Genomic DNA, 16493 nt, shown 5'->3' with positions numbered 1-16493 from the left:
ATGTGACTGAAGACTGCAGTTATGATGCTGAAAATGTAGCTTTGCAATCACAGGAATAAATTATGCTATATTTGAAAGTACAGACAAATAGAAAACAATTATTTCAAATCATAATATTATTTCACAATATCTCGGTTTTACTGTATTTTTTACATCACTACCTGATTAAAATGCACCCTTGGTGAGCATAAGATACTTATGAAAAATATTATAAAATCTTACCAATCTTTTGAACAGTGTTGTTCATATGGGTCCCACTTTATATTAAGTGGCCCTAATACCTGTGAACTTACATGGTAACTACATGTGTACATAGTATGTAACTACAGTGTAAGTACACATTAGTACATAGTATCTACAACTGTAACATTTGCGTAACTACACATATGTAACAACCCTCAGAATGGTATGTGTAAGTACAAATGTGTAACAGGACATTGGTAACAACATTTTTTCACTTCAGTAAGTACACATGTGTAACAGTAATTATGTAACTACATTTTGTAACAACAATATGTAGCCTATTTGTTGTTCCACTTCCACATGCAGTTTTAGATACTGCAGTTACCAGTTGGAATACATGTATTTATGACTGGCAGGACTAATGTTGAATTACAACTAAAGTTTCACCTTGTGATACCAGTGTTACATGGTAACTCCTCAGGAACTGTCCACTTAATATAAAGTGTAATTGTTAAGGTAATTATTGTGTACATCAGCGTCGTTACATGATAATTCCATAGGAACTGTCCACTTGTTGGAAATTAAATACATTTATACCCAAACTGGTAACTGCAGTATCTAAGACTGCATGTGGAAGTGGAACAACAAATAGGCTACATATTGTTGTTACAAAATGTAGTCCTGTTACACTGAAAAAAGTGTTGTTACCAATGTCCTGTTACACATTTGTACTTACACATACCATTACGTGGGTTGTTACATACGTGTAGTTACACTAATAATACAGTTGTAGATACTATGTACCAATGTGTACTTACACTGTAGTTACATACTATGTACACATGTAGTTACCATGTAAGTTCACAGGTATTAGGGCCACTTAATATAAAGTGGGACCGACAATCATAACAGATATCATTTACATACAGATACTACAATAGTCTGTAGTGTCAAGCTCGAAAAAGAATCCTTTAAAAAGCCCAATAAAAGTTGTCCAAATGACTCGTGTACTATACTCCACGTCTCCTAAGCCACACTAGCTTTGAGTGAGGACCAAACCTGTATTTCAGCTAAATGTATTTGTTAAAACACAGGGTTGATGTTACTGATGATAAGCCCCATTGGTTTTCAAACCAAAAATGTCTTGACAGTTCGAAGAAAAATTACATTTGAGAACTAGCAAGTCAAGTCAAGTCACATTTTTATATATATAGTGCTTTAACAATACAGATTGTTTCAAAGCAGCTTTACAGAGATAACAGGAAAATAATGCAAAAAAAGTTTGTTTCCAGAAGAAAACTGCGTCACAGTAGCAAATGGAAAGATTTTCAGAAATAATAATGCGTTTTTTTTCCTCAACCCTCACACAAAGCACACAGCATATGGACTACTTATATGCAGATTTTTAGCCTTGAAAGACATGGTCAAGAAAAGGATATGATTTTGGAACATGAGGGTGAGAGAATAAATGTCTACATTTTAATTTCTTATCCCTTTAATTCTAAAGGTCGACGAGTGGGAGGAAAATAGTCAAGAAAAACTACTTTACGACCATTTTCGGGTGCAAGAAACCTTGACTAATATAATAAGTGGACTTCTGGGGGGGAAAATAAACTGCAACAAAAGCAGAATATGGTCCATTTAAATAATTTTGTGGCTTTTGAAGCATGCGCCTCTTTAATGGACAGCGAGGGCATCTAATGCCAGTATGTTGGCGTGGTGATGGTGTTGGCATTGTGCTTTTGTTCGCTGGAACGCTTTCAAAGAGGAATAAAAAGGTGAAAATCTATTTAGTGGCTTTACGCCATACCTAAAGTGTCAAAGCGTGAACAGAATGCCGGTGTGCGAGAAAAGAGACATAAAAATGGAGAAAGCGCTGATGACAGAGGAGGCAGATCTGGCGTTATGCGTACTGGCAGGTAGTGTATCAGAAGCTGAGGGTGGTTGTACTAATAGTTCTAAATACACCCCATGATGAGCTATTAGAAGAGGCTTTTTGTGAATGTGATAAATAAATCCTCTTTAGTCAGTGTGACAGTAATCCCAGAGCCCCCGTGCCTCCGTTCCTTACCAATCCATCAAGCGGCGCCTGCATATAATCAGTGCGGCATATTTCTCAAATGCGTTTCCGTACGCTACAAAGACTTCCCGAACACGCAAGACTGTATCTCTGGAAATTTCCAAGCCTGCCCTGGTCTCAGCGGAATACGTCAAACTCCACTTCCCACGATGCCTTGTTTCATCTTCACAGGTTCAAATCTGCATCAGGCACAATAAAGGGCACTTCTGGAAAGGGGCATCGTTTATCAGAGCTACTGTATAAGCAATACGGCTCGCCTTACTAAGCCTATTACATATTGGATTTCTGTTGCTGTGGCATAATTTATTTGAGCTGCCGCGGCTCAGAAGCAATAATACTTGTTTTTGATCAATTAAGAATGTCATTGTGAAGGGAAAATACTCACTTGGGGTTTCTCACTGAATCTAAAAACGCCAGAGTAATTCTACCTCAAATGAACAAAAAGAAAACATACATCCATGAGGAAAAAAACCTCCTGAAAACCCAAGTATATTGTGTATTTCTTGGCTGAAATAAATGAGAGAAGGGGACCCTTTGGTAACCACAGTTTCTGCCCACAAAATGAATAATGGATCTCTTTCATGAAGAGTATGAAAAATTATAAAAGTCAAAGATTATGTTCAAAGATGAACTGTTTGTAAAAGTTTGAAATGACTGTATTTTTTTGACATTACATGAATGCAGCACAACTTTTAGAGAAGTAACAATACCTATAATATTAACTATGGCATTCTGGTAGAAACTATAGTTACCATGGACAAAAACAATTACTGTAAGGTGGAGCAAGAACAGTGTTATAAAAAAACTTTGGGAGAATGTTATATAACATCATCTGTATCATCTATACTGTACAGTACAAATGTTATGTGTCTGTGTCAGTGTGTGGAGAGCTGTTGACATGTCTGGTGTGCAGATGATCTGTGGTTTCTATTGTCTCCGAGATTCTATTGGCCTGAGAGATGTGGTAGAAGGGATGGATTACCATGGTGATGAGGTATGTTGTTGCCCTCCAAGGTGGAGTGTCTTGGGCCTAGTGGCGGAGCAGGAGCTTGCATTAGCAGATCTCTCCCAGTATGGCTCGCTGTGGAGAAACGTGGAAAAGCTCTTAATGCACGAGACATCAGCACCCAGAATGACCCAGAATTCACACAAATTAGTATGTACAACTTTGATGAGTCAAACATTTTAAAAACAATTGCATACATTTGATAAACTGATAAATAATTGACTAAAAGAGAGACATACAGATGTAAGAGGTGTGTGAGACAGAAAGCAGAATGAAATAAAGTCATGAAAATTATGAAATTCTTGGAATCTGAAAAAAAAATGAGTCATGTGCAAATCAAATTGATTAGTAATGTATTTTCTTTTGAGGTTTATGGTGCTAGTAACTAGAATGAGAGTTATTTACACCACAAAACAATCTGTACATTTTGAAAGTCAAAAAAGCAGCATATAAGCGTACATATTGATAATTGTGTCTTATTGAATCAGTGCAAGCCTCTAGAATGTTTATTGACTGATGTTAAACATATATTTTTCAAAACAGTAGTTTAACATTAACAAATTTTCCGGGTTATTGATTCGGGTCAATGCGATTGGCCCGTCTCCGGCGCGATGCGCTTCAGATAACGGGTGGCGTTCTAATTGCTCGGCATAAACGGCCTCGTTCACGCATTTATCTGCGGCACTCAAACGCTAAAGAGCTTTTATTTGTTAAGGGCTCTTCATGATCCCTGTTAAACACTGGAGGTTGCTGCAGGATGAATGAGGAGGAATTGAAAGGCGAGGTTTTAGCGGTAAAGGATTGATATCAGACGGGGTGAACGCGGGCGAGTCCCTCTCTCTATCTCCTCTAGATTGATGCCTTGCAATTTACAAACTTCTACGGGCCACAATTCATTTAGCACAATAAATTCCCTGCAGGTATGGAGAGTGTCGCCATTCTACCACCAACTGAATGAAAACACCTACACACGCGACGCTCCAACACACACACACACACACCTACACATGTGTCTCCACGGCCCAATGTAGGCCCATTTTGATTTTGTTTCATGGCTGTAAAAGGCACTGTATATTGCAGACAGCAGCAGAAGATTTGGTCCATTTTTCAAAGCCGACTATATTACCCCTACACCACGCATTCTCTTTAAAAAAAGACATTTTTTCTCCACATGTTGGGAAAACTAATCCCCATCTGGTGCATTGTACTCTATAAAATGCTCCGACGTGGCCTTTCCGTGATTTCCAGGGAATCGGCGATATGATTGAAAATGTGTCAGTTTTGTAAGCAGGCCTGCTCCGGGTGCACGTACAAAACAGCACCGCTGACCCTGACGCCTCTCTGACTTCCTGTGGACGCTAAATCCTGGTCCTATGCGTCTCCTTGACAATCCTACAAGCTGGAGAGAGATATGAACGTATGCTGGATATGTTCTACTGGCACTAATTACAGAACAATGTTTTTCCCTTATTTAATCATTTCTTAATTTCAATGGCATTTTAGGAGTTGGTCCGATTGTAAAGATTTGGGAAAGATGCTCTAAATATAATGGAATGCTCATTGTGTGAACCTGGTAAAGAAGAAGCTTTTTATCTGATACACAAAATTGAATAAACATGCACCCAAATCCAGTCTGGAACAGTCTGGTTAGCATGCTAGCAAACTGAAAAAAAAGAAGCAAAAAATGTTTATTGGACATTTTTAGTTTCAGTTATATAATATGATCTGATGTAGACGATACGTAGAAGTCATATTTAGATAAATAATAATATAATAAATTGATTTTGTAGGATCAGACACTTTGCACAACACCAGGCTAAAGGCCCAATATACTTCAAGCTAAATCATGCCAAAATGAGTTTGCTCCAGCTCTAAACTCCTTCGAACTAGGACCAAACTCCGAACTACTTTTTACCCCTAAGCGAAAATAACTTTTCCAAGAGGGCCTTAATTCACACCGTCACAACAAATGGCAACAAACACCAAATTCTAGACATACCAGAGAAATAAAGCTGAAATAAAATGAAGGGTGTCTTCACACTTGTAGTCCGGTTAACTTGGTTTGTTTGGTCCGGACCAAAAAAAAAAAACCTTTTAGTCCTGTTCCGCTCAGCGTTCAGATTTTTAATGCCGAACCTAAAGGCATGGGGATCCGTTCACAACCTGATTGGCCGGCTTTTATGACTATTGCCTATTTCGCCACGGAACTTACCGAACATTCAAACCATTGCTGTGTTCTGGGCTTAATGCGCTCCTTGTATGTGTGTAGCCTACATAATGCTATTTTGAACAGCTGAGAACTCATGAAAAGCTTATAAAATGTGTAAAGGAGTCAAAACAGCTGAAGGAATCCTGCCGTCACACACACACAAATGAAGATCTGCTGCGAGGAGAAGCGGTTCTGATGCCTGTACCAAACTGTGATGGGCAACATCGTGAATTTGACGAGAAAAAGTATGCTTAAGCATTCTGTCCTTTTTAGGATCTCATCTTCCAGTTTTTGATTTGTTTAGATGTCTTTGGTCAATGTTGCATTCATATTTCATTCGAACCGCACCAGAGTTGGTAAGGAAATGTCTTGTCCATCTTTTCAGGGGTCTCGGTCCACTTATTAGGTGCGCACCAGGGTTCGGATGGCAGTGTTCACACTTATTCATGTGAACCGCACAAACAGAGCAATCGCACCAGGGTTCAATTTTAATAAAACCAAACAGACCAAGTGTGAACACACCCCAAGTTAAAGTTAAAGTACTAAAATTACTAAAGCAGCCAAAGTCTAGGCTATTTGGTGACTCTAATATCATCTCTATCATGATTACATGACTTTGCAGTGTTGTGTCGTCATGAGAGTTTATCTTTTTTATGCATTGCCAAACCTGTTTTACTGTCTTTTCACTTTTCAATTGTTTAAATAGTTAGGCTAATATTCGTTGTTGCAGTGAAATCAACCTTATTTTCAGCAAAAATGGCTATATTTTGCATATAAAAACACACCATTTCACGATGTAAGATTTTCTTTTTATAGAAATTCGGATTTCCTGTAGATGCTAAACCCCTGACACTCCTGCAGGCTGGAGAGAGGAGAACGCTTGGACGATATGTTCTCCTTCTGGTTTGGCCCAGACTCTCATAAAGTCAACAGCACACGCGATGTAATACAGGCCTCAGAGTGTTGAAGATCTGCTCTGTGGGTGTGCAGTAGCATCTGAGGATTATTATACAACAGGAAGAAACCATGTCAGACTCAGAACAGAGTGGCCCGTGCCAAAGGGTTGGCAGACAGAGCAAGTGAGTTTGGGGAGACAACAAGAAGAGCAGAGATGAGGAGAGGTGTGGAGGGGAAGGATATACAGTACGTCTCTGGTATTCCGGCAGTGTTCACATCATTGTTTTACAAAAAAAACACTAAAAAAAAAACACACACTGACAGAAGGCCAGTACGGAGGTACTGCAGACCCGTTGCTGCATCACAGAGACTCCACACAAAACGAGGAGTGTGTCAATCAAACACAGGAACACTCTACACACCTGTCATAACCCCACAAAATAACACCTTATTTTCCCTCAGCTGCGTAAACGGAAGAATCCGGAGAGACTAAGAAGAGACAGAAGGCAGAATATGATGAGAAATCAAACCTCATCCTGGGAGAAAAAATAAAATAAAATACAGAGAACTTCCTTTATGGAAAAAGCTGAAAATATACCACTGGATGAACAAAAGATTAAGGCGTTTAGGTAGTAAAACCACAGACGCAAAGAGTAAAAAACTAAAGTGAACATCAGTCTCTTTATGCTAAATTCTCCTCCTGAGTAGTTTTCCTACTGTACCCAATGCTGGCCTGAGATACAGTTCATGTGGACTGGTGTACAGTTTGCAACAGGCATGAAATCAATCCGATGTCCTACAGTATATACACCCCTTGTGGTAAAAAAACAAGTTTTTAATATTGTTTCTACCAAAAACGTCACTAATTCAGTGAATGTGGAGGCGTGGCTTTTCTCCAAGGACTTAATATGATGTTGGATGCTGATTTTTAGAAGGCATCTGTCTGACTCTGAGATGGCAAATGGGACCATGGTTTGTGTAACATAAGCAACACATTATTAGCTGTTTCATAACGGTCAAGCCAAAGGCTAATCATTTAGTACGTAGTAGAGTAATACATAAGACTAATTACCATTCTGATACATCAACTTGGAGACGACCCTAAAATTTGCTCTTCCTTTTCTTCTTCTGAATCAGTTTCTGGTTCAAACATATATGGCTGAATTAAACCAACATTTCTACTTGCCATTGAGTAGCGTTTACTACAGTTGACCGAGTCGATCAGGTAATTCGAGCTGGTGCGATTGAGTGGAGGCGGAGACTAATTTACATATTCATAGATCCACAAAAAATAATAATAATCTGAGTGTCCCGGTTTTTCACAAATCAAAGGTGGCAACCCTATGCCCGACCGATGCAAACTTTCAAATATCAAATGAAAGCCCATGTCTAAATGGCGTGTACAAGTTTGGTAGGGGCTATATTCTTGCAAGTAAATATATAAGATGTACAAAATCATATTTTAGGATACCTAAGATGTCTGTGATATTTGTTTATTTGTCTTGCCTCAAGCTATAATGCAAATCGATTTGTAAAATTTGCAGATTCATCTATGGTAGCTTGATATTATAATATTGACGATATATGGTTATTATATCTACCACTCAAACATTGCATTGACGTATCATATAGATTCAGTAAAACGCTATAATGACACTGGCTTGTAAACATGAGCATCGCGATCATTTGTCGTTTGAAAAAAAATAAAACCCATGAAATTATATTCATATCATGACATGCTGAAATATATGCCACTGGATGAAGACATTTCACACACGACGCAAGCAGAACACAATGCATGTGAACTCCTCCTACAGTGTTCAGGGCTATCATGGTTGTCAACAAATGCACGTGCATGTAGGATGACAGAATTTACGACAGTAGTAGAGGACAATACTGTTTCCCAACTCTAGGGGGACCCCGAGAGCAAAAGTTACCTGGTGTTACTTTAAAGCATGAAGAAATAAATTTTACCGGGAAAAAAAACTATTTGAATATGTAATTTGGATTTTCAAAGATGAGTTTTAGGAGATACACCAGTCTAATTAAACTAGTCATTAAGGCAACTCACAACTAAAACTATTTAAAATAATTTTCAGTAACTAAAATAAAGCTGAAAAAAAGAGAAACTTGACCTCAAAAAGTTGAATGAAAATTGTGTTTAAGTGCAAGTACTACAATTACCAAACAAAAATTAAAGCTATATAGAAAAATAATTCATGAAAAATGCACATAAAAAAACAAAAAAAAACTTGACCTTAAAAATATAAAAATAAAAGCTAATTAAAAATATTTCTAATGATATAATAGCATATACATAATACTAAACTGATTTGGAATTATGTAAGTTGTATTGCTATAATGATAAACACTACTGCTTGAATTCATAGTACGCTCACGCTCACACTCGTGACAGCAGCTTAAGACCCAACAAGTCCCATCAATGCCGTCAAGATGGACAAGTTTGCTAAGAATTGTCCTGCTTGTTTGAAAACACACATCTCAGACTACTACGGCCCCCTGGCATGTTTATTAGGCTGCAATATTGACTGCTGGACTGGGCGTAGGGGCCGCCCCGCGTGATTTACGGGGGCTTTTATCGATGTCATCTGCTGGAGTGGGGTGAGTGACATTTACAGGTAAATTCTCCCATGCAAGAGTCCATTACAATAACGCACAACCCATCCGCGGTCCCCCTGGTCCCCCCGTGCACGTGCTGACCACAACCCAGCTACCATCACAGAGACAATAAATCTAGCACACGGGGGGGGCAATGGCTCTGACCGCAGAGTTAACCTAACGTTCATGGAGAAAAGGGCCAGATTAGTCAGTCTGGACAAGATGGGCATAAAACTGACACGCAACGAAAACCATAGAAAAGACAAGTTGTTTTGAACCTGAGATGCCTAAACGGTTATATATCTAAACTGATCAAATAAAAAAAGAAATGCTATGAATGAAGGCTGGAACTTTACAGCAATTTTTATCATTGTTAAAGTGCTCCTATTGTGCTATTTTAAAGGTTCCTAATTTTGTTTTAGGAGGTCTCCTACAATATTTACATGTTTCCTAGGTCAAAAATATACAGCAGCATCACCGCTTTTCTCAGTCTCTGAAACGGTTCAATCAAGGATCTGGTCTTTCTAAACCCCACCTCCCAGAGAGCCTACTCTGCTCTGATTGGTCAGACGGCCCAGTCTGTTGTGATTGGTCTCTTACAGCATGAGTTGGACACGAAACAGCCAGTACCATATCTGAATTTCCACTCTGGATCTTCCTCGGCACTTGTTAACACATATGAACAGTAATGGTGACGGTTTTACCATATCAATTTGAGCCAGAGTCCTCATCCTTTATAGGTGCATGCAAAGTGGATTTGCTTTTGCAGTGCAGAAAAGAGCGTCTTCTCGACACGTCGATAACAAGAACCAAACTTTCCAGACCTCGGCTACAACTACAGTGTTCGAGGGCGGTTCAAAGTACCGTCTACCGTTGTTCACGAGCAGCCAATGAACGCCACGGGCTGACATTATGCAAACTTGTTCCAAACCTATATAGGTTCGTGGAGGAAGTAAGACTGGAATTACTGACAACTTGTTTCGGGCACTTCAGAATGGTTTGTTTTTGGGAGACAATGTGTCTCACTCACTAATAATTGTGTACATATTTATTCATAAATGTGTACTTCTCACGAAAACGTTCCGCCTAATTCACAACACGTGCGTACCTACATGAATTTGAATTCATCAACATTATAAGGAGGTTCAGAACAGAGTATTCTAAATGAGAGGCTGTGTACCAGAGGCAAGTCATTTGCATAAAACACGCCCACACCATGTCCATATAGGGGCATTCCGCACACCCTTTCCTTTCGGCACTCTCAGCAAACATGACGCTCTCTAAAGACGCGTTCTCAACTGAGAGCACACGTGACAAGATCCTCGAGCAATGCCAAGAGTGCCATCCTCAAAACAAGTTTAAACTCAATAAACACCTTTTATAGACAGCTATAGCTCCCAGCTTCAGATATAACACTATATCTTGAGTATATGATTTTTGCGTACAAGTGTTTTCAGTTGTTACATTTTTTTCGTACATTTTGAATACATTTTAGAACTAAAGTTACGGATTAATCATGATTTGTGAGTGAAAACGTTCGTACGCAGTTTTTATGAGTACGCATGCTTAGTGAATAAGACACAATAACTTAGCAGACATTTACATTCACAAACAGCTATATCACACACTTCATGAAAGGTAATCTCTGAAAAAGCTTAAGAAAGGCACTTTAAGGGCTGCTTGCGGTTTCAGGACGTAAAACACAGACAAGAAGGACCAAACTGAAGTTTAACAGCAGCAACATCCGTAGATCGCGTTTGAGCTGTCACTACGAGAAGAGAGAGAGAGAGAGAGAGAGAGAGAGAGAGAGAGAGAGAGAGAGAGAGAGAGAGAGAGAGAGAGAGAGAGAGAGAGAGAGAGAGAGAGAGAGAGAGAGAGAGAGAGAGAGAGAGAGAGAGAGAGAGAGAGAGAGAGAGCATCACTGTTCAAGTGCTGCTACACGAATAAATTATTAAGAACCGTCTGCTGCACCACATCAAACTAGCAGAGAGACTGAGATATTCACTGCGGTACAGGGACAAGAGTGCCGTCATATCTGTTGAGCGCACACACACACATACATTCATGCTTAGAAATACGGAGACAAACCGCCATTCCACTTGTTCCAGCTCTTAAAGGAACAGTACACCCAAAAATGAAATCTGTCATCATTTACTCATCTTTATGTTTTTCTAAACCCGCAATGACTTTTAGGGTATTAGCTCTTTTCCATACAATGAAAGTGGATGGTGACCAAGGGCTGTCAAGCTTCTAAAAATGAAGAAACTGTAGCTAGACAGCTATGGTCACCATTCACTTTCAGTATATAGCAAAATGCAGTGGGCATTCTACTAAAATAAATGTCCAACATGTTTCAAAAGACATAAGACTGAATAAATGACAGAATAAGATACATTTTTGGCTTGGGAATCGAAAAATATTCAGAATATTTATTTATCTCTGAACACTATTGTTTCCTACTGAGCCCAGTTGTGTAAAAGCATTGTTTAGAGACCAAACGCCATTTAACGGTAGTCGATATTAAAGAATATATAACATTTTTAAAAATCATAATACTTTCAAACCTTACAAATTAATGATTTTCATATTTACGGTTAATTGAACAATTCTTGCTTTAACACAATAAAACAACTAAACGATAGCATTTGTTTCTGAATCCATCACCACAGGACAATAAATTATGCTGTAGTTGAATTGAGAGCCTTGAAATTCTGTCTTGAATATGATGAGTAAAAAAAGACTGGAGAGTGCAACATATATAAAGACAACAAATAGCATTGTTCTTGTTGGTTGCACACTAATCCACCAACCAAATGACTCTTATGAGAATAGTTAATGGAATCGTTAAGGAAACAGAACTGTTACATGAAATCTAAACCACCTCCTTCAGCTCCTCAAATGACGATCTCATCTCATTCTCCTTAATGAGCGGGATCAATCTGCATACATTTATGCACTCATTTTAAGGGGGGGGGGGGGGGGGGACTCTGCAAAATGGATTTAAATGTGGTAAACTGTGTTTAACAGAGCTGAAAGTATAGCCAGTCAAACAAGTCACAATATTTTATATGCAAGCAAAGTGGATGTGTAGAACTTGTGAATGACGGGCGTTTCGATTCTGCGGAAATCAGTGGGCGAGGATTTCGTGTGGGCCGGCTAATGAGTAACAACCTCCAGAGTCTTTCTTCTATAATTTTATTTCTTGGAATAATATTTGTATAATGGTACCATATTTTCCCAGCTAATGCCAAGAATAAGTCATTATGAGCCCATTGATAACTGCTGCTCTATAAGTCTGTGTTCCCCGTAACCCCGGGCCTCAAAGCTGCGGTCGGCCCCGCGCCAACACTCCGCTAAAGAGAGCTTGAGCTTTCAGCGGGCGGAATCAAATCCCAGCCAGTGTTTCAGTTCACATTAGGTGAATGACACTCACGCATATGCTTTGCTGAAAGTGCCAGAGGAGAAATCTGAATGATTCAGACTGAGCATGTGTGTGTGTGTGAAGAGTGTCTCGCAGCTCCTCACAGTGTGGGTGTGCGCTGAGAACACCGTACCCTCGGCAGGCGTCTAGATTGACTCTCTCCTGTAGGCTATAACGGGTAACATCTCTGATGTCATGAACTTGAGTGAGACACTAATGATGCCAATTTATTCACAACTACAGCTCTTACTTTATCATTCCACACTTGTTCCTTAAGGCCAACTGCAGTTTCCAGCACACGCCGAGCTGGGAGGATGTAAACTGCTGCACAGGAAGTCCAACTCCATCCATTTGGTGGGACAGAGCACTTAAATAAACAAACTAATCTGAGATGAATTGAATTGAAAATTAACTCACTTTTCAAAGTCAACATGAAATCCATTTTACATTCATAATATGGTGTTGAAAATCATTTCCCAAATATTTCTTCATCTGAATTGAATCATCATGACTAAATTTAAGTCATTATTCACTGATAATCTTCCCCTTCAGCAAGTGGTTAAACACTACCACCGAATCACTGAATAAGTTAGTTCAACCTGTGAACTAGATCAGTCCACACAAACCACACAAACCACCCTAAGTGATTCATTGAAAAGATTCAAATCAAAATAACGGTATATTTATGAATAGGTAATTACTACTTCTCGAATGAATGCAGATGTAAGTGGTTTCAAAAGTTTACGTACACTTAGATTCTTAATAGTGTGTGTTGTTGCATGGATGAACAACGACTGTGTTTATGTTTTGTGATGGTTGTTCTTGAGTCCCTTGTTTGTTCTGAGCAGTTAAACTGCCCACTGTTCTTCAGAAACAAAACCAGGTCCTACAAATTCTTTGGTTTTTCAGCATCTTTTGCATATTTGAACCCATTTCAGCAGTGGCTTTATGATTTTGAGATCTTTGCACACTGAGGAAAATCAAGGAACTCATTGACAACAACAAAACATTCAAAAATTACAAACATTCACTGATGCTCCAGAAAGAAAACACAATGCATTAAGTGGTGGTGAAAACGTTTGAACATGATGAATGTGTACATTTTGTCTTATTTTGTTTAAAGATCACATTTTATTTAGTAATGCCCTTCAGATACTACAGAATATATTTACATGTTTCCCAAAAGACAAAATAAGTATGTTTTACCCGATCTTCAAATTGAAAAAGTTTTCACCCCCTGGCTGTTAAAGCATCGCGTTTCCTTCTGGAGCATCAGTGAATGTTTTCACCTGTTTCACCAATCAGCATATTAGAATGATTTCTGAAAGATCATGTGACACTGAAGACCGGCGTAATGATGCTGAAAAGTCAGCTTTGTCGTCACAGGAATAAAAAATAATAATAATAATAATTGAGGCCTTGATGGGGTATTTTTCTTCCTGACTCCAAACTTTTGAACGGAAAATCCACCTTTTGTTTTCACAGAAGAGTGTTCCACGTAATAGAGTCTGGTTTCATGTTGACTTTAAAGGAGAACTCTGTTTTGCAAATGAGTTCTGATGAAACACTTCGTAGGAAGGCTGATATGATCGAATCAAGAAAGAAAAAAAAAGCATCTCATAGCAAGATTCATTTGTGTTCTTTTTAAGTTCCTCGGAGGCGGGGGGTGGGGGGTGGGGGACAGGAGGTTGTGAAGAGAGGAGGAGGATAAAAGGAAGGAACGAAATGATGGATAGAGCAGAGCGGGTGGCTGTGATTCACTGTTTTGTCACCTGCAGTGGGACTGACCTTCATCTCTCCCCAATCAGCCTATTTACTCAGCATCAACGCCTCTCTTTCACTGGAGTGGCTCAAATTATCAGTGCCATTATTCAAAAAAGACAGCAGCGTGGCGATGCGACGAGATAGCTCTCAAACCCAACTCCGAGAGGGCATATTCACAAAATCACACCCCTCGGGAAGACGGCGTTTGATTCCCCGCAACTTCGTGAGCAGCGGAGCTTAGCATTTAATTAATTAAACTTAAAGCGCTGACTCTGCCTGCGATTGGTCACGGCTCTTCCTTTTTGTCTGCTTTATTGCTTTTTTTCACACCAACGTCATGTTTCAGGAGGGTTTTCGCTCCGACGGTGGCTTTAGCAAATCTGACACTAAATAAAAGAGTGAAGTACATCCCGTTGCACATCCTGCAGGCTTGTGGAAGTGTTCAGGTCATGGGCAGCGCTGTTCAATTAAGCCTGCGGCTATTTGTGTGTGTACAGTAGCGCTCTCTCTCCTAACATTCTCCATTATGTCTACAGTCCTCGCTGTCATATTTGATTTGCTGTGCGATGAAATGGGGGGAGTGCGTCAGAGAGACTGTCAGTCACCACGGGAGAGAATGAGAATGCTAGAGAGAGAGAGAGAGATAGGGGCAGAGAAAGAGAGCGCTTGAAAGGAACTGCAAGAGAGCAATGAAGATCTGCGCAGAGGGAGTCCGCATACGCTTTCGTCTTTGAAATAATTTCCAAACGGCTGGCCGCCGCAGTCGCCGGCATTGTGTTACCCCACCGCGGCATCTGCATTCTATTAATAAGAGCAAAAGAATCGCAATTACACTCTATTACTTCAGAAAAGCAGCGCAAGTAATTGAAAGACTGGAACCCGGCCAAATGGCTGCTGTACCAATTAGAGGATCATCTTCTCCTGCTTTGTGCGAATATTTGAGGGCAAACATCTCACGCCATTTGCATGAGGTGTCATTTTGCTGCCAATGATTACAGAGTAGTGAAAGTCTTTGCCCACATAAAGTAAAACATCTGGGCATGTTTTTCCATATATTACGTATGTATTTATGCATTACTGTGTTTATGCATGTCAATCCGGGAGAGATGGTTTCACCTGGAAATATCTGAGGCAAGCCAGTCAAAACCACTCCTTCATTCATATTTATGCATATACCTGTGTGTTTCCCTTCACCAAAAGCGACACGGTGTTATCGCACTCAAAAATCATATTTCCCTGATAGGTAGGATGCTTATTAGGGGAGAGGCTGCCTCACAAGGTTTAAATGACAAGCTAACAAGCTTGAACAAGTCACGGTTGTTGTTGAAGCGTTCTGCGAGATGCTACGAAAGAGAAGAGCGAGAACAGCCATCGCCTGTTCAACAACCCACAACTAAACACTTTCAACAATTGGACGCAGGTCAGTCTAAAAGAAAACCTTCAAATGAAACCTCTTATTATTACATACAGTAAAAGGTTATACAGTAAAATTGTAGGTAGGCTATATATATTTTATTCTGTAAAAATAAATAAAATATCATAACTTAATTCACAATTAAAAATAGATAGGCCTACCACTAGTTTGAAGCTATAGAGATTAGAAACTATGCCATAGAGATTTCTTCAATATTTCATCCATTTATTTTATTGGGTTGCATGAAAATTATTCAAATATCCTAAATAGTTTATATATATATATTAAAGTATATATATATGTACCGGTATGTGTGTGTGTGTATATATATATATATGAAATAGAAAATAGCCTTTGAAGTTTGCTTGTAGTATCAACTTAATATTTTTGAACATTATATAAGTAATATCCTTATAAAATCCTTATATAAACTAATTTAATCCTTTCAAACTGCCTATTGTTTGTATCCATTGATGGTTTCCATGTCATCTAAGGCAAGGAATAGAAAAATATCTGCCAATGTTTTAGGTAAGCAATAAGGTACAAGAGGCTGCGCTGTATCGTGAATAAATCACGGCTGAACGTTGTGCCTGCAACCCCTTCAGCCGTGACTTATTCACGATACAGCACTTGCCTCGAGTACCTTATTGCTTTTATAAAACGGTTACCACACAATACGACTATTAATTAAAGCCGAAAAATATGTATCTATGCAACATTCATTAACTAAAATCACTAAAAGCCTTCATTCCGCTGGAAAAAATAGTCCCTGACCGTAAACCACAACAGAAATTACATTGCCAAAAGATGGCGGCAAAGACTGTCTTTATGAGTGAGTCAGTCAGTAGAGAAGACTTTTACATTGAAAGGACTCAAACTTGTGATCACGGAGAAGGAAGA

The 16493-nt window shown here is 39.1% G+C and overlaps 1 protein-coding gene across 4 annotated transcripts in view; it reads right to left on the bottom strand.

Moving 5' to 3' along the window:
• npas3 (neuronal PAS domain protein 3) overlaps positions 1–16493 on the bottom strand; it is a 295848-nt gene that overhangs the window by 221847 nt on the left and 57508 nt on the right. For all 4 annotated transcript variants that reach the window (XM_079634098.1, XM_079634099.1, XM_079634100.1 and 1 more), the window contains one exon: positions 3246–3344. In XM_079634098.1, the coding sequence (XP_079490224.1) occupies positions 3246–3344 (99 nt within the window). The remainder of the gene's footprint in view (positions 1–3245; positions 3345–16493) is intronic.

This window comes from Phoxinus phoxinus (genome assembly GCF_949152265.1).
Source record: "Phoxinus phoxinus genome assembly, chromosome: 13".
Classification (NCBI taxonomy): domain Eukaryota; kingdom Metazoa; phylum Chordata; class Actinopteri; order Cypriniformes; family Leuciscidae; genus Phoxinus; species Phoxinus phoxinus.
Note: the sequence above shows the minus strand (reverse complement) of the source record. Positions and strands in the feature narration are given on the sequence as shown.